Source organism: Ursus americanus, chromosome 15, assembly GCF_024610735.1.
Source record: "Ursus americanus isolate L20-20 chromosome 15, mUrsAme1.1.p, whole genome shotgun sequence".
In the NCBI taxonomy this organism is placed as follows: domain Eukaryota; kingdom Metazoa; phylum Chordata; class Mammalia; order Carnivora; family Ursidae; genus Ursus; species Ursus americanus.
This window is the reverse complement of record NC_142141.1, coordinates 29581266-29601114: the sequence shown is the minus strand read 5'-3', so window position 1 is coordinate 29601114 and position 19849 is coordinate 29581266. Positions and strand designations below refer to the sequence as shown.

Sequence of the window (19849 nt, the reverse complement as noted above, 5' to 3'; positions counted from 1 at the left end):
TTTTTCTCAAAGAGATGCAATGTTACTCTGAAACCCGAATGAACTAAATCAGCATTTACTCATTAAATATTTGTGCAAGTTTGTTGTTTTTTGTCGTACATGGAAATGTGTGGTTAGGATGGGAATAAGGAGAATCCTTTGGTCATCTCAGTTTATGCCATCAGGAGGCCCATCTTTATTTTGTTAGTGTTCATCTGTAGACCTTGATCTATCGCTTGATCTGCGGCAATGCGATCTTCACTCCAGAAGATAAGAGTAATGTTATTAATGACACATGCTTTTTGAGTGCTTTTTATGTGATCATCTGTTTAAAGTGTTTTACACGGATTATTTGATTTAATCCTCATGATAACCCTATGCGGTGGTTATTATTATTATTATCCCTGCTTTGCAGATGAGGAGAACAGTAACTTATTTAACATCAACACAGCCAGTAAGTGATAGAGACAAGATTCGAACCCTGGCAGAATGGCCACAGTTCTTAATCATGATGCTTCTCCTGACTCATGTACTTGAACTGACTACTTTTACATCCTGGAAATTTACTGCACATGTTGTGGTCCTTGTGGTTCAGTTACTGGTAGTTCATTCTGATAGTAAGCGATGGAAATATCCTGGTTGCTATCAGTCTTCTCTGTGCCTTGCTTCAAGTTTATCTGTTTTATTCTGCACCAGAATTCTGTAATTTTAACAGAAGTGTATAAAATTATTACACATAAAATTTCTTATGGGGTATTAATCACTAAACTGATTCACTAGCCGTTTGTTCAGCTCAGATGACACGTTATAAACTGTAATAACTCCTAGAGATGTAAAGAGGAGACGTTATAGTCCAGTTGGGTGATTAAATAGGTCAGATAAAACTCGGGGTTCCATAGAAGTTTATGCCTAACATTCATTATGTTTGTTAGATCTCTCTCTTTCAAAATTCAAACTGTGTCCTATATTTTTTCTCTTTTCTCTAAGCATGATTGTTTATTGAATGACATAAGTTGCCCTTTACTGCCATTTCCCAGAAGTCTTAACATTTTGCTCTTGACTTGTACCGTTCTGTCACTTTACTCAGAGGTCTGGGTAAGCATGTCATACTTTCTGCAACATGGGTAACTACTGATTTAGAAATACCACAATGATCCACTTATCTCTTTGTTCACAGAGGTTATAAATGTCACTCCCAGGTGTGAGGCCTGACATGTAATACTTTGAAAATGCATAAAACTCACATTAACATCACAGGGATTGTTTATAGAGTTCTGGGTTTTCCGTGTGGAGTGCAGTTGGGATTATGATCAGAAAACCAAACCCAAACCCAATCAGTGGTTGTCTACATTTTGGAATCAGCTAGAGTATTAATGAAGCCAACTGTTGATGCTTTAACATGTTGATTTGTCTTCATCCAGTGTTTTTGGAAAACATGAAAATAAGGATTTATTTGCCAGACTCACCACTGTTTTCTCAGCCGCTTCCTTCCTAGTGCCCTTGTCTTTTTGTTATACTCATACTGAACACCACGATCAATGCAACTGTTTGTCTTCTTTTTTAACCCTGCTCAAGGACTGCTGAGCTGGGTTGGAGAAAACCACGCACATGGTTGTAGGGATTGGGATCTCTATAGTTAGAAGTTTATCATTGGTGCTTGGCAATCATTCTGGATGTCCCTGGTTAGTAGACTTTCCTATTTCCCAGATCGACATATTGATACAAAAATTATGATCTCATTTTCTTCTCCTGTCATGTGAAAATATTCCAGATTGCTTGCTATGAATGGGGTGATCAGGTTTGAGATTCTGGTATCATTGTTCGAGAATAATCCCCAATCTTACTGAAGCAAAATCAGCTGAGAAACCTGAGCTGTGGACCTTAGACAAATGTCTGTAACTAAGTTCTTATTTTCAGAGTGAAATTAACAACACCCAGTTATAATTTGGTCATAAGCTTAACCCATTGCCATGAAAATTGTTGAGAAACTGAGCATGTAGGTAAACCTTGATAGGTCCCATTTTGCTTCCTAAGAGTAAAACAGATAGGTCTTCTTGTATTGAGGTCTGACTTTCATATTTGAAGAATGGATGGAAAAGCACATCCTGTTCCCTCCTCACCTTCTTCTCCCATTCTTCCACCTCATGCCATAGAAATAAGATTTCAGTTTTTGAAATATAGGCTAAATAATGATTATACCAAACACTTCAGTTCAGAAATATGATTTTTTTTTCAAATTGAGTAAAAAGAAATTGGTTTTAAGGCTCAGACAACAACTTTAGTCGTATGAGATAATAGGGAACACAGTGTTGAAGCTTAAACAGGCATGAGCCTATCTTTACTATAAATCTGTCTTGATCTCTGTGGGATTCCTGTCTTTATGGACAGTGAACTTTCCCCCCGCTCTGAATGTGTCTCTCTTCCAAACCATGAAAAGAACCTGAAGCATTGACTCTAAAGTCAGAAACACAAAGAGCTAAAGGCTTGTAGGTTTTGAGTTTCTAGTAGCTATTCTTAATTTTCCTTATATGTTTTCAGCCCTAGTTTTTAATTAGGAATTTTATTTACACTGCTCATTTCTTTTTTAGCAAGAACAATTTTTACACTAAATGAAGGGTTTCAATAAGCTATGGATATGAAAATAAAAATACGATTTCATAATAAACTTCAATGAAAATTTTTATTGAACACTTATTTTTGTGTACCCATTGGGTTAAAACAAGTAGAAGGTGTGGCTTATCCAAGTAACCGAATATTGTTAATATTTAAACAGCTCTGTATACTTCACGGAGATTTTCTAAACCTTATCTTACTTGGTTCTCTTTCTCGGTCTTCTTATCAACCTGGTGCACTAGATGTGATTTTTTATCCCTGTTTTACAGACAGGAAAACTGAACTATGTGCATGTGCCCCAGTTGGAACAATCACCACTTTTTATCTGTTCTGTATGTTGGGCTTACATGAAAAATGTAGTTTGAATGGAAAGAGCATGGCAGAAAAGGTTTGGAAACCTCTCACCTACACCATGCTATATATAAATACATAGCTCAATTCTCTTGAGTTTTATCATTTCTATTTTTAGTAGGAAGTAATTTAAGTTCATTGAAGACAAAGTTTCTAAAATGCGGTTAGGTCCTAAAATATTCTTTAGGGCTTAACCATTTTTGAAATACGTTTTCATTGCTCACATTTAAATTGTTTTGATTCAACTAAAATTTAAAATGTATTTGTCTCAGCTTTAAAACTTCTAAAATAAATCTTAGGGACATAGAAAGTTATCCATGTGTTTAAATGGTGCATAATGAATATTATTTTGCAAAAAAAATTATGTATGTGGAATGGCAAGAGGGACTTGTCATGGTTTTATAGTTTAAATTATAGCAACTAATTGCTTGAGGACAATATAATAACATTAAGGATTGGTAATATTTTACAAATTGAAACTTACTGATTGATTATAAACTCAAAAATGAATTCATAAATGATGTATACATTTGATTATATTTTCAGCCTATACACTTTGTATTAAATTATGTGTAATAAGACACATCATTACACTTATCCAGCAATAACTATTAAATGACTGTTCTGTTTTTTAATATTTTTTAAAAATTGGGGGTATATGTCATTATTTACTTATTTATTTATTTATTTTTAATTTTTTTTTTTTTAAGTGATCTCCACACTCAATGTGGGGCTTGAACTCACAACCTGAGAATCAGGAGTTGCATGCTCTACCAACTGAGCCGGCCAGGTGCCCCACCTATGTTCCATTTTTAATTGATGCTAGAGCTTTCTGTATGAATAGTATGGTAATAGCAGAATGTGTTGGGGGAGGGAGATGAGCTGAGAGTCAGCTAACGTGGGAGAACGTTAGCCCACAATACAATTACTTATGTTTCATTAGGGAAGAATGATTTGGTTTCTCTTTCTTGAATAAGATGTCCTTTCTGTGAGCCATGAGACATCTAATCTTGATTACTTAATATGATTTGAGAACTTTGTTATAGTGTATTATCTTGTGTTGACATTTTGAACTTCTCAAATAAAATGTGGATAAACATGGGAGAAGGGAGGGTCAAAAGTTTACAAAAACTAGTCTGTAAATTTTTATCTCAAAATTAAGCTCATGTACACCTGAAATACTGTCTTGAGCTTTCTAGTAAAAATGAGCAATAGATATAGAATTGTTATTTTAAAAACTCACTAGTATTTACTTAGTTTGGTGTTAATATAGCATATAAATTAATCACCATATTACTACCTCTATCCTTGCTATTTAAAAAGAGGAAAGATAAAATTATAAGAATGTAATGTGTACTTCTAATTTTTTAGTGTGGTAGCAAAATTGCCCTTTTTCCCCCCGGGGTTTTCTAGGGTACGTGATTTCCTTCTTCAAACAGTTGCAGTAACTGTATATTCCTATAAATCAGCCTTATACATTTCAACCAAAAAGATGCAGGAAAGAAAAGAAGTGTCCATAAAGAAATCAAGCCATAGCTTTATCATTAGGAATGTGGGTTTATTATTTAAAATAATGGGTCAGGGGCACCTGTGTGGCTCAGATGGTTAAGCATCTGCCTTTGCCTCAGGGCATGGTCTCCAGGTCCTGGACCCATGTCAGGCTTCTGGCTTAGCAGGGAGTCTGCTTCCCCTTCTCTCTCGGCCTCTCCCCCCTGCTCATGCTCTCTCTCTTTATCTCTCTGTCACAAATGAATAAATAAAATCCTTAAAAAAAAAAAAAAGTAATGGAGATTTGAATATAATCAGGTCTGGGAGGGGGATGAAATGGAAATACAGAAGAAAGCATTGAAATGTTGCTTATTTGTTACCCAAGACAGAAAAAAATAGGAGGTCAGGGTGAAATTGGTAAAAATTATTTGAGACAAAATTAGGGTAGCACATAAATACTTAGGATTGGGGACAAAATGTGCAATAGAAATATGTAAGAATAACTATTCTATGTTTTCTTCAGTCTTAGATTTTTTCCTATATTAAGATCTTAAAAATTTATCCATCTGGTCTAGTGGAGTGTGAGATATTTTATGTCATTTTCATTTTCATTGTTTAAAGCAACAACTTGGTACTGAAATAGATAGTTTCTATTGTTTTAAAACATTTCCTGGAATCTGTGAATACACATGTACATATGTACATACATACATATCTATTTAGATGATCACAAAGTATGTGTAATTGATTTTCATTTTTCAAATAAAAAAACAGTTATTACTTGTGTACACTCAATAAGCTTTATCCTGTTATTCCTTTGGGATTGATGGATTTTATTCATAAAAAAATGTAGGGTTATTTGACTAGAGTAGTATTAAAAATAAAATACCTTCTGTGTCCCTGTTTACTTCCTCGGTGAATGTTGTTGGGTAGCTGGTACATGAATAAATTCCTAGGGCCCTTTAAGATTTCCATGGTTTATCTTCTCCCTGGATTCTTTTTGTATACAGGTCCACTATACAGCAATATAGTGTTTGGCACTATGGTAAATGTACAATAAATGATTGCTATTATTATTTCAGACCGTATCATGCTCCCAGAGAGTGAACAAAAGAAACAAACAGTGTCCCTGGGGAAAAATGAGGTTGAGACATATGTGTGCATAGATAAACACAAAAAAATAGAAGATTAAAAATAGGTTAAACGCTTAAGAAAAGAATAAGTAGTAGAAATTGAACAGTCTGCTCTCAGTATAGCTCTCTCTATATAGCAGTGTGTATATAGCTTGAGTCTGGATGAAGGGCTTTCTCCAATTAATTTCCTCTCATAGGTAGTTTTTCCTGATGTTTCTGAAATGTAATGAAACTGCCCTTTTAAGGTGGACAAAGGAAATGTATCAATTGATTTTTTCCTAAAATTCTCTTTGGGGAACATCAACCAGAAGTGTGTGTGATTGGTCGTGCTTATGTCCACAAAGCCACCATATGGGCCCATTCCGAACATAAAGGATGGACTGTAAAGGACCATCCTTCCCACTGGTTAAGCATAGGAGCAGGGGCACTAACAAATGCCTTTTGTCCGCTAGGCAGCGGCACCACGGATTGTATTGTGTTAGGCTTCATCAGCTACCTAATGCAATGTAACTCGGGAGATAAGATAAATCAAACAGATGACACTGTATTAGATTTGAAAGATGAGAAGTCTTCCAAAGCAATTGCAGAGTGTATATTTCAGTGCTGTTGACTTCAGGAGGTTATTGAAGTCAAAAGTCTTTGCAACAAAACCAATCTTTCAGGAGCTGGGTAGCAAGTAAGCAGAGCCATGCTTCTTTCTTCTAAAGAAAATTACCTAGGAAAAAGTGGAATTCTTCTTTGTATATTTGTTTTACACAGCTGTTGGGTTTAACCTCATTTTTTTAGTGTATCACCAGCTTAGGTGTCTGCTTTTCATTTTTTTTTAAATACATCTCAGGTACAAATGTGTATTAAGTAAGAGAGATTTTCCATCTATTGCTAAAAAATTCTAAGTGCAAGTGCCTACAACTATTTGAAGTGGATTTCCCATATTTGTGACTCCATATCGCTAGGTGATTATTTACCCATCGTCACCCAAATTTAGAAATTTCACTTTTGTTAAATAAGGTCCTATGATTCCTTTCTTTTTTAACATTCTGAAACTTTGCATTTTTTTAGTTATTTAATGGAATGTCATAAAATTAATTTAGGATTTGGGAAACGGAAAAAAACAGCGTTGTAACTGATTGCCCTTTCTTTTGTAGCCCACTGTGTGTGAGCGAGAGCTGTGTGTGTTTGCTTTTCAAACCCTGGGAGTAATGAACGAAGCTGCTGATGAGATAGCAACCGGAGCTCAGGTAGGAACACGCAGTGCTAATTAGTCCTGATTTTGATTTGAAAAATTTATTCTGATCCACTAGTTACCTTCAGTCTGCTCTTCTTTTGGACACATTTTTGATAGTTTGACATTAGATTAAAAAGCAAGCTGGCATTTGATTTTTTTTTTTCTTAAGCTAGAAACTGGATTTTGCTATCTGTATCTAGGGAGTGTTTTGTCATGTGGCAGTCGCCGACGGAAGAAATTAAGCCAACTTTCTTGTGTTTGAAAAATAACTGTGATTCTGTCATGGTGAAGTTGAAATATTGAAATCCTTGCCACATGCATTATGTAAAATTCATTTGTAAAGTTATAGTGCCATAAAATGGAAGCCAATTTATTTTTAAAACGAAAAGGTAAAGGGCAGAACATATAAGAAAAAGCATCTATTTTTACAATAATAGTGTTTATGGCATAGGAAGAAAAATATAAAAACAAATGAAGCAACTTGGAAGTAGAGAAACATTCCATGTTTCTGGAAGGAAAAAATAAATTCCAAAGATGCCAGAATTTACTTCATGAATTCCATCAAGATTTCAATTGATTTTTTAAATTTGTTTATGGTACCTAACTTCCTAATAAATTTATAAGAAAAAAATCAGAGAAAACATAAAAAAATGAATGTTAATTAAGGGAGGCTAGACCAACCATATACAAAAACATATGCAATCCCATATTTTTTTTAAAAATGCAGTACTGGCAAAGAATAGAATGGCAGATAATCCCCAAAAGAGATCTAGTTATAAATATACTTGATAGACTTTAAAGGAAGTATCACGTCAAGTTGCAAAATTAAAAAGGATTTAGTAAGTGAGGTGGGAACAAATGACCTGCAACATGGGAGAGAAAATCAGTTTAGTCCTTTACACTGTGTGTAAAAACAAATTCCTAATAGCTGAAAGAAGAGTTTTGTTTAAAAATACTGTATACAGACTAGAGGAGAGTAACACTAAGCATGCACAGTGTGGATAGTGCATCAGGCTAGTGCATTTATGCAGTTTTAAGAAATCGTAAGGGAGAATACCAGCAGATTTGAGCCCATACATACTTTACATTCCTTACTTGAAAGACTAGTGAACGTTAAGAGCTAACTGTGAGAAAATTAGTTTTGCCTCGAACATAGTTATATAAAAGTACATAAAAATTGAAAAGAAAAGCATGAAGACCGTAACAGATTAATAGAGGAAATGAACACACGATTCACAAATATAGTTAGTAAAGACACATAAGAAAATATTCAGCTTTACTGAAATCAATAGGAAGCTAAATGTGAAGAGAATTAGCAATGTCATTTATAAAATTTGCAAAGATGGGTGGGAAAAAATGATCATATAACAGGCATTTGTTCAACAAGTATTGAATACCTACTATGTCACAGGCATGACTCCAGATGGAAGTACAGCAGTTAATATAGAAAAGCACAGGCCTCGTGGATTTACATACATCCTGTTAATCTAATCATTTCACTGATTAACTAAAAGGAGGTACATCCACTTGAAGAAATATGAAGGAGAACAGTTGTGATATAATGAATTATAAACGAACAATAATACAAACAGTATAGCATTGATTCTATATAATGTGGAAAAAAAGATTCCATGATTAAATTTCAAAAGTAATGGCTTGATATCGCCCCTACAGCCAACATACACACACTTGCATATTAAAGGCTCTCAGAATCCCTGAAAGTAAGAAAATAAATAGCCAGTACTTAGAGGGTTTCTCAAATGTGTCTGACCATGGTGGGACTTTTTCTTTTCTTTTCCTTCCCCCCCCCTTTTTTTTAATATGAAAGTTTTTCTCACCAATTGGAACTAATATTGCTCAAAAAAAAAAAGAGAGATACTTTAATATATGCTGTTTATAGCTATGTGAAATGCTCGCTTTGGCAGCACATATACTAAAATAGAGCTATGTAAAAATGATTAAGCTTTACACAGCTGTGTGTACGTTTGTGAATATACATACATGTATGCATACATGAATAGGTATGTGGGTATATCTGTATAATATATAAAATATAAATTTTGTATACATTATATATTATATATATAATATATATATATATTAGATATATAATTCTTCAAGTGGTAAAGTTAACATTTGTGCATTTTAGTGGGTGTAAATTGTCCCTCAGACTATGTGAAAATGGAAGGAGTTAGAGCCTAGAACTAAGAAATAATTAATTAGAAGGAAAATAAACATCATGCTAGCAGTAGGCTAGGTTGATAGAATATTAGGTGCTTTTCTCTTCCTCTTATTATAGACACCTCTAGAAAAATAATGGTTATTAAAGAGAAGTTAAATTTTAATTTTATAATGATAGTTACAAAACACAATTAATCATATCAATTTAGTGATTCTACTCTGAAGCTCAGTATTTTCACTACTACCAGTATTCTGGTTGTAATTCTAAAGATTACGTGGAAACTGATTCTCTTGGTATCTCAGTAGTCCTGGTCCATCAGTTGACTCCTTCATTTTAAGTGGTTTCTCTGAGGTCACAGGAACATTCCTTAGAGGGACACTGCAGGAGGCTGGAGTGGGGTGAGAGTGTCTTGGCAGCTAGGATTCCAAGACCCAACATACTGTTTCAACCAAAACAGCTCTGTTTTGTTTCTTTGTGTTGAGCTCTCATATAAGATTTTATTTTTTTAAATAGGAATCAATATTGAAATGTTTGAAAGCCATTGATCTTCAATTTTAAATTCACCTCTTTTCCAGAATACATTCTATATCTGTAAGCCACTCCTATACTTGCCTTTCTTACTCCCCAGGACCTGAATTTTCTCATTTGGGAGTGCTCCAAGGTCTTCCCTACCTGCAGGGGAGGGTGGAGAGTCTTGCTCTACCAGATGGGTTGTATATAATGGCCTTTGGAAGCATGTGATTCTATAACAAATAGAGCTTTTCTCACTGATCAAATAGCCTAATTCCCATTGTTTGAATTCTGTATTTCTCTATCCTTAGTATTTCAATTATATTATTCATTGTAAGAAGAAAGTTGCCTGTAACTTGCTGACTATAGCACTCATCATTTTGTGCTAAGATCCCATTAAGAATCTTTCATTTTGGGGTGCCTGGGTGGCTCAGTCACTTAAGCATCCGACTCTTGATCTCAGCTTAGGTCTTGATCTCAGCGTAGGTCTTGATCTCAGGGTCGTGAGTTCAAGCCACATGTTGGGCTCCGTTCTGGGTATGGAGCCTACTTAAAAAAAAAAAAAAAGAATCATTTTAAATGCTGGGAGTGGGGAAATACATGCTTTGGGGTCAAAGAAATCATAGTCGTTCATTACGTTTTCTTTTTTAAAGTAGACATTTTACTCCATGGAAAAATTAACCTGCAAATGAATACAAATCCAAACAGTGTTATACAAATCTTTTCTTGTTCAAAAATTCTAACTGCTAACTTCTGTAACAGATAAATCATAAATTACGGTGGCTTAAGATGAGAGATGTTTTTATTTCTTGCTCCCACAACTGTCCAATTAGAATGTTTGTTGGGCAGCTTTCTGTATGATGATTGAGTTAACCGGACCCTTTCCATTGTGTGGCTCTGCTGTCTTAAGTACATGGCACACAGCAGAGGCAGAGATAGAAGTGGAGAAGGTGCACCTGTTTCTAATGCACCTTTTCCACTGCCGATCCAATTCCATTGGTTAAAACTAGTCATACAGCTTTACCTCGGCAAAAGGGGTGGAAATGTCCCTCTATACCCAGGAAGCAAGGAGCAGGAGGCTTTGGTAGATAGCATGTGTTTTCCTATGGTAGTTAACACTATTCTTTTAAGTCGGTTTAGAACATATATTAGCAGAAATATTCTAATTAAATTCTCTACCCCCATGTCCATTATTTCATTATAGTTTACTTGACTCCAGTGGTGAAATTATTGGCAAAAGTATGCATATAATTTTTGGTAGTTTTGATTGTTTTGATGCTTCTGGCACAAGGTGTTTAATAAATATTTGATTGAAAGGGATACATTGTTCAGGTTATTACTGTTGTATCTATTTGTATCTTTATTCTTATGATAAAAAAACACATAACATAAAATTTACTATCTTAACCATTTTTTAAGCATACAGTTCAGTAGTGTTAAGTATATTCAACTTGTCATGAAACAGATTACCATGACTTTTTCATCTTGCTGAACTGAAACTCTATACCCATTAAACAACTCCCCTTGTGTAGCCCCCTTCCTCCAGCCTCAGTAATCACCATTCTACTTTCTGTTTCTGTGAATTTGACTACTTTAAGTACCTCATAGGTGGAATCTGAAATCTTTGTCTTTTTGTGGTTTATTCTATATTGGTTTATTTCACTTAGCATTAAGTCCTCAAGTTCATCAATGTTGTATCATGTAACAGAATTTTCCTTTTTAAGGCTGAATAATATTTCCTGTATGTATATACCACATTTTGTTTATCCATTCAACTGTCAATGGACATTTTGGTTGCCTCCATCTCTTGGCTATTGAGAATAATGCTGCTGTGAACATGGGTATGCAAATAGGGTCTTTTTAAGACCCTTCTTGGAATTATTTTGGATATGTATCCAGAAGTGGGACTGTCACTTCCAGCAGAATCATATGGGCGTTCTATTAATAACTTCTTGAGGGGCTTCCATACTGTTTTCTGTGGCAGCTGCACCATTGTATAATCCCATCAACAGTGCACAAAGGCTCCGATTTCTTCAACACTTGTTGTGCTCAACACTTGTTCTTCTCTGGGGTTTTTTTGTTTGTTTTTTGGTAGTAGCCATCCTAATGGTTGTGAGGTGATATCTCATTATGGTTTTGATTTGCATTTATCTGATGATTAATGATGTTGAGTGTCTTTTCATGTGCTGTTGGCCATCTGTAAGTCTTCTTTAATGAATTGTCTATCTGGGTTTTTTGCCCATTTTTAAATCATATTATTTGATTTCTTCTTGTTGAATTGTAGGAACTCTTTATGTATTCTGGATATTAACCCCCTTTCAGATATCTGATTTGCAAATATTTTCTCCCATCCCATGACATATCAATCTATTGTCCTTTGATGCACCAAAGTTTTTAAGTTTGATGTAGTCCCATTTGTCTATTTTTGCTTTTATTATTTGTACTTTGGTGTCAATCCAAGAAATCATTGCCAAGTCCAATGTCATGAAGCATTTTCCTCATATCTTCTTGTAAGGGTTTTATAGTTTAAGGTCTTATGGTTAGGTCTTTATTCCATTTTGAGTTAATTTTTGTATATGGTGTTAGATAAGGGTCCAACTTAATTTTTTTTTTCATATGGATATCCAGTTTTCCTGCCATCATTCATAGAAAAAACTATTCTTTTCAATTGAGTGGTTTTAGTCCCCTTGTCAGTGGTCATTTGACCCTTTATTAAAGCAAAGGGCATGTACTTTTCTAACGCTTTAGTTGCATACTGCGATGTGTAGTTCTTAAAAATTTTTATAAGATAGTACCAATTCCCTCCCCACTGTCAGAGTTTCGGAAAAGGCTATTTTATTTTACTGATTATTCTTTTTCAGGAGTTTTTATTTGGATTTTTCTTTTATTGAGAGACCAGATAATGCCAAAAACAATTTGTGTCTATGTTAAAGTGCATCTCTCTGGGGTAGATGGAATGTGAGTGTGGATGCAGAAAACAAGAAGGATTTTTTTATGTCTTTATTATATCCATTGCTTGGAAACCATATACACACACATATAATGGAATAGTGTGTTGGAAACGTATTCGCTCTTTCAGTTCTACCGTTTTCTGAGTGAGTCTTGTTGGGTGTACCTCTGTGTACTTTGGGAAGTGTTACTTACAGATCATGTACCCAACGGCTTGAGTGTTGCTGACTATTTTAGGACACTGGAAATCTGGATCTGTGATTGGGTGGATGTGTTTTGTGAGCATACACACAAAATAGTGAGTCCTGCGGTCCTTAGGTCACAGTGCCCCTTGCATGAACCACAAGAATCAAAAATTGTTTTACTCTTACTGTACATTTTTTAAATGCCTGTCTAAAAACTTTCTAGAAATATTTTCCTCCATAAAGATTAAGTCCACTGCCTTCCTTATGACGTCCCCTATCTTCACACTGCTGATGTGTCTGTTCCAGCGCCCTCCCTCCATTTAGACTGTGTCCGTTTTCTTGATTCACTTGCCAGAAACATATTGTTTTGGGAACTGGGGAGGGAGGCTTAGCTCCTAACTGTTAAATGTCACTGCTTCTTAGTAAATTGTGTTAAGAGGTCACAGAAGAACATAGGAATAAAACCATCGTATTTAGCATACCAAAGGTCATGAATGGCCTGAGGCAGAGTAGGAAGAAGTAAGATGATGTCAGGAGCTTTACTGTTCTTGGAGCCCATCAGACTCATCTCCTGCATTTGCAGTTTCCATCACCTGGAATGGTTTCTCCCAGAGCTTTCTCTCCCTCTCTGTCTTCACTCTGGTCTCTGTTGAAGTATCACCACCTTCCTAGCCACTCAAACAGCACCCCCTCTTGCCTTAGTCTCTAACACCTGCTTAATCTTCACAGCATTCGACACTACCAGAAATGTATTTGAGCATATATTTAATGGATTATTTTGTTATGCATCTTCTCCATCAGAATGTACATTCCATGAGAGAGAGGACCTGTCTTTCTTGTGCATGTCTGCCATAGAGCCTAGAGCAATGGGAGAGCATAGTACGAGTTCATGACAGAGATGCCAGGACGTAATTGGAAGCAACACATGCCAGTTATTTGAAGTCAGTGGTCAAGTTCGGTCACATGTGGTCTGAAGCCATAAATTACAGATCTGCGAGGTTGATAGCAGTTCTTGAGGCTTTCCTACTTAACTTCCGTGACCATGAGAGGGAGGAGCAATGGCATAGCACATGCTGAAACGCGAAGGATGCTAACTGTCTTATGTATGTGTTTCAAGGTGGTAGATCTACTAGTATCCATGTGTAGGTCTGCATTGGAATCTCCTAGAAAAGTTGTCATTTTCGAGCCATATCCATCTGTGGTGGATCCTAATGACCCTCAGATGCTGGCCTTCAACCCCAGGGTGAGTACTTCTCCTCGTACGCCCCTCCCGCCCCCTGTAGCAGCAGCGGAGATGTTAGTCCTGCTGGCTTCCTTCTTTCTGCCTAACTCACTCCCTCATCAGGCCCATCCCTGACCCCTTGTGGACTCTGTATCCATTTACGGTTCTTTTTCCACAAACTCAATTCACTGTCTCCTTCAGACTTTCCCATATCCTATTACTTCCCTGTCCTTTCATCTTTTAAAATTACTTTCAAAACTTCATCTTTATGAAACTAGACCCATTTCATCCTCTCAAATTGCGATCTTTACACATCCCATCTGCATGAAAGGCAGGTGAATAGCAGTAATAAAGCAGTAATGGTTGATAGGATGACTTTAATTTCATTATTTTTTGGGATTCTAGCTTAGTGTAACCTCATTATAATTTTAAGGGTTGTGGGTAAAAGGACCGATTTTCGATTTTCTTTTGTATTTTTACTTAACCGTCCCCTGCCTTCTCCCCCATTCGTCCTCCCCAGTTATCTGAAGCTTAGTAAAAGTTTAGTCCATATTGTTGATCAACTGGCATTTCTTGAGAAAACAATGTTATAAATATTCGTGGAGATGAGGCAGAATCCTTCTGAAATAGCAAAATTTTCAAATTGCATGAGAGCTAAAATTGCCTTAGTTTCTATTACTAACCATCTTGAAATCAGTTTGTAGAAACAATGGCTCCATAAAATGTCCTGGAAAAAGCTTTCCTTCCTTCATAAGTGGCAACAGTGCACATAGTTACAGAATACTTAAAGATGAATTATCAGTTAATTGTGTGGTGTCATTTATACACTTACAGTCATATTCTTTTGGTAACAATCTTTCAATCAAAAGAAAATAAAAGCAAAATGATATTGTAAGACTTAAAGTGGATTTTTGTATTTTAGAAGGATTCTGTTCTTTTTTCATCATGGCTCAATTTTTTTGGTGACACAAAGAATCAAGAGCCCAATATCTTTTTTATATTTATAGTTTTCCCCCATAGGCTAAACGTGATTTTATGTATTTATATTAGGACTGGCATTGTTTTCTTTTTTTTCCCCTCTAACTCAGTTATATATCCTACGTCCTAGAATCATCTTATTAAATCCTTCCCTTTTATGTACACAACACAGTCACTGCTTTCAAACCGACTCTGATGGAAAATCCACGTACAGAAATAACGTTTCTCTGGTAATACATAGAATTGCAAAGGCTTTCAGTGAATACTATTTTTTTTTCCATTCAAACAGAAGAAAAACTATGATCGAGTAATGAAAGCACTGGATAGCATAACTTCTATTAGAGAAATGACACAAGTAAGTATATCATCTTGTGGTCTTATACAGTTCAGTTGTGCTTGAGTAAAATCATATTTTTAAAATGTCAGAGTACTGGCTGCGTAGTGAAATGTAGATTTTTCTATTAGATGGGAGTATAATTAAAGTACTTTAAAAATTAAAATTGTGTTGTACTAGGATGTTTTAATTAAATTACATCAGTGTATTGGTGGGCTACCACTGTGACTTTTGGAGGGTAATTGCATGATTATAATCCTAATGTTCTCTGCAACAGTTGGAGTATATGGACGTGTATCGGAATATCTTAAAGCAAAGGTGAAATCTGGTACCATCTTCCTAGACTGTCCATTTTAATTAATGGTAGTATTTTATTTTAACACATTGTTTTAATGTCAAAATAAAACGTATTCTCACAAATGTAAATTGTACATAAATATTTTAGATAGAACATAGAATCGCAAAACAACTTTGGGGGACACAAGCCTCCCCGAGAGTATGAGTTTATATTTTTAGCTTTTAGGGAGTCTTGGTGAGGTTTGATGAGCAAGGATTGCGGTTTATTACGAAAGTCTAATACACTGGGCTATATAGTCCAGTTCTTCGAAAAGCACGTGCTATTGAATTATCGAGGCCTTTCCGCTGCCAAAGATTTGGAGAGAGGCTTAAAACTCATCATGATAAGTAAAAATTAATAATCCATAACTGCCAACAACACACATTATGGGTTTGGTTTGCATATGATGGTTTCAAGGCTTGCACTGCCCTAGAGACCCTGGAGTTTTATACTGAGTATTACCCTGGGTCATTCCTGTCTTTGGGGAAAGAGTATTGGAGTCCTTTAGTCTTGAGGCCCAGAAAGCTTCTCTGCCACTCCTCCCTTCACCCCTGCCATCACGCCTACTGTATTTGAAAATGTGTTCCCAGAGTACGTGTTTACATTTCCAGATTTGAGTTCTGAGTCTTTTGATAGTTATTTATTCCTGTAGTCAAATATTCATCCATTTGTCCAACAAATAATGTGTGTCAGACAATGGTAAACGAAGAGATCTTTAATTCACAAGTTATATCATTTGCTTAAAAACCATCATCCTTGCTAGTTGTTTTTCTGTGCCCATACTTTTCTGTATTACCTGATTTCCTTTTCAAACAAATATTATTCGTATAAGGAAAGGAAAACAATAAAATACATTTCCACTTAGGGGGAAAAATGAACTTATTGCACTAGGTTACACAAGGTTAAGTAAACATTTTTTGGTCACCAAAGACTTTGGTGGTAATAGGGTATTTATTGTACTATACCCTAGACCCAGATCATTCTTGGATAAAAATAGCTACAAAATTCTGACTCTGGGATCAGCTCTCTGCCAAAATTTTCTTCCTTTATTCTGGGTCATGCGTAAGCTATTTTAATAGAAGACAGTGGAGACGGTTGAGTGTCAGCCTAGGAAGTCAGAGGCATGTGGTGTATAATTTGCTCATCAGCGATGCGGCCTGTGACCTTGGGCAAGTTGCTTAATTGCTTGAGGCTTAGCTTCTTCACTGTCAAGATGGTAAATAGTACCACTGCACCCCCTTCCAGTTTGCACTCCATAGGGATGCTGTCAAGTTTTATCGCGTCAAATCCTTTACACCTCTCCAAATAAATATAACACTATACTGTCCTGTTGTCTAGAAGCTACTGCCCTGTAGATAGACGTAAATTGTCACAGACAGATCGTCTTTGGTTCTATGAAAAGGTTAATTGTCTGGGTAAATTCCATTAAATACTTTCAAAAGAAGGGCTCTTCTTATGTAAATTTTGTCCAGTTTTCTCATGTAAAGCTCTGCACCTAAGTCAGTACCTTCGGATATGAGCGTGAGTAGTAGCTCTTACAAGTTTTGCTTTAATGTTAGTTAAAAGTCAAAAACAGTCATCGTCAAAGAGAAACAGCGCCTGACACTTGTTAAAGGTGGCGAGAGAGATTTAATTCGAGGACTGCAGTGGGGAAGAGTGACTTGCAGTGTGAGCGAGGTCACCTCCAAGGAAGACAAAAGTGACTGAGGTTTCAAAGGGAGAGCAGAGAGGGAACAAAAGGGGGCTATGGAGAAGTGAAAATAGGGGGCTCTGGGGTACCAGGAAATTACAGAAGGGGGATGAGGAGAGAATTACCGGAAGGTTAGCAGTGTGGGTGGGTACAAGGTAGGTAACTTTTACAGTTGGGCAGCATTGCGTTTTCTTGAGCAGAGACTCAACAAGGGGCCTGGGATCACCTTTAGACGTGGCCTAGTGCGTGGGAGCCAGGCTAAAGCTTGATGAAGCCCCTGGAGCAAAATGTTTGGGCACGTCCATTGTGCCACATGTAAGTTCAGAGTTCACATCACCTTGTGTGCGTGTTGGGGATAGAGGGGACAGCGAGGGTAATTGTTGCTGTGACCATGTCACAGCCACAAAGCTTCCGGGTTTGACTAGATTAGACATACCTGTTCAACCTGATTTTCCTTTCTCATAAAGGAAAAATGAAAAAGGAAAAAAGGAATTTTTAAGAAAAATCAAGAAGTATAATGACTTTTTTTCCAGGCACCGTATCTGGAAATCAAGAAGCAGATGGATAAACAAGACCCCCTTGCTCATCCCCTACTGCAATGGTATAAAATTTTAGTTTTCCTCTTAATGAAAACAGCATCATTTTCTACTGCCTGCTTTAAGGGGAAAAAAAAGGCCTATTTTACAAGACCTGCAATGCTACAGTTCTACAAGCCTATGAGGCCTGGTGATTTTAAAGAGTCCTTAATGACTCTCACTTTAATTAAAACTTGTATATCACAAGGGGAAGAAAATGCTGTCCTATGCACTACACACATATACAATGTATTTGACAGCAGTTTGTCTATAGTTTTTAAAAAAATGTGATTAGCTGGATTATATGGTGAAGCCGTTTTGGTTCATTTAATTTTCTAGTTAACTGAGGACTCAGTGACAAAACTCAGTTTCAAACACTTATTGAAAATCTTCCTAAAATGTGTGTCGTGTATGGCCCACTTCCTTAACAAGAACAGGATAAATTTGATGAACTCTTTGTTTGACGGCTGCAGATGATGTGAGCCCGGTGAGGGGTAGAGCCTTAGTCCAGCGTGGATCCTAGGAAGGCTGACTGAAAATAGAAGAGCAGGTCGAGAACGCCGCTCCTACCACACGTGCTCCAAAGCCTTTGCCCTCTGGTTTCTCACTTGCAAAATGAAAACAATAATATCTACTCCCCATACCTCTAAGGGCTTATGCACAGGTCTCTTTGAAATCACCGAAAACTTCAAGACTATGGAATTCCCCCCATGACTATAAATGCCCTAATACAAATGTAACCATTATACGAGATTGCTCTCAATGAGATTTATTCTAAGCTACAACTAGGGAGTTTTTAAAAATTCTGGAAAGATGGACAAAGGAGAAAGAATGATTCTGGTTACTTAACTTTCCCTTAGGATTTTCCAGTAAACATTTAGTCTAATGAAACTTTAAAAATTAGATTTGGAAGTCTTCCTTCTTTGTGTCCGTAATGATCTATTATTAAAATTCTGTTTGAGTAGAATAACACATAGTTTTCATTGTGATTTTTTTACATTCTGACATTAAGTCATATTCAGAATGAAGGTAAAAATCTCGGATATCTAATCTCTTTTTTTTTCCCCCTGAGTCAGCCTGATTGTTAACTTTTATTTATTTGTGATCATTTCCTTCAGCTTGTTAGTTACTCTTCTTTCAAGGAGAAGAAAATCTACCAAAATGTTTTTTTAGAGTTTTCCCTAGTTATTATTTTCTGTTCTGAAAAACATAAAAATAATTAGTTCTTTCAGATACCTGAATGTAATTTTTTTAACCTCACTGTCTAAACATGGCGAATAAGAGTTTGTGTATAACCCACCGTATGTATCAGCACAAAGGTCCTCCAATATTTAAAGAAAGAAAAAGATCTTCACAGAAACTCATTCTTAATTAGACAGCGTAGGGAAGAGCCAAGGAAGCAGATGTATGAATCAGCTTTGCGTCTCGATGATCATCTTTTGAAAGTATGTTTAGAAATGTTCATTTTGGGGGCGCCTGGGTAGCGCAGTCCTTAAGCGTCTGCCTTTGGCTCAGGGCGTGATCCCGGCGTTCTGGGAACAAGTCCCCCACATCGGGCTCCTCCGCTGGGAACCTGCTTCTTCCTCTCCCACTCCCCTGCTGTGTTCCCTCTCTTGCTGGCTGTCTCTCTGTCACATAAATAAATAAAATCTTAAAAAAAAGAAAGAAAGAAAGAAAGAAAGAAAGAAAGAAAGAAAGAAAGAAAGAAAGAAAGAAAGAAAGAAATGTTCATTTTGCTGATATCTGAGGTTGTAATTATTAAAAATCATTATCTCTTAGATTTTAAAGAACTACTTCTTCATTCTCAGATTAAAATATTATCTTTTTTTGTTACATAAGCTCTTTAAATTGTTTCAGGAACCAAAGCAAAGTGATGTAATTAAGTAAGATGATTACTCAATTTAGTTCATGTCACAGCAAACATAAGTTCCGATCACTTGCCAACTAAGGAAAAAAAACGTTAAATATATTTGGCATATATTTGTGACTGATGGATTATTTTAATTAATTTCAGGGTTATTTCAAGTAATAGGTCACATATTGTGAAACTGCCGGTTAACAGGGTAAGTTGTTTTTTCACATATACATACGGAAATGG

The 19849-nt window shown here is 36.0% G+C and overlaps 1 protein-coding gene across 2 annotated transcripts in view; it reads left to right on the top strand.

Annotated features, from left to right (window-relative positions):
- PARP8 (poly(ADP-ribose) polymerase family member 8) overlaps window positions 1–19849 on the top strand; it is a 173568-nt gene that overhangs the window by 133043 nt on the left and 20676 nt on the right. For both annotated transcript variants that reach the window (XR_006777663.2, XM_045787400.2), the window contains exons 16-20: window positions 6710–6802; window positions 13733–13858; window positions 15105–15170; window positions 17710–17777; window positions 19766–19814. Coding sequence is in view for 1 of the 2 variants with exons in the window: in XM_045787400.2 (XP_045643356.2) it covers window positions 6710–6802; window positions 13733–13858; window positions 15105–15170; window positions 17710–17777; window positions 19766–19814 (402 nt within the window). In the remaining variant the exon portion in view is untranslated. The remainder of the gene's footprint in view (window positions 1–6709; window positions 6803–13732; window positions 13859–15104; window positions 15171–17709; window positions 17778–19765; window positions 19815–19849) is intronic.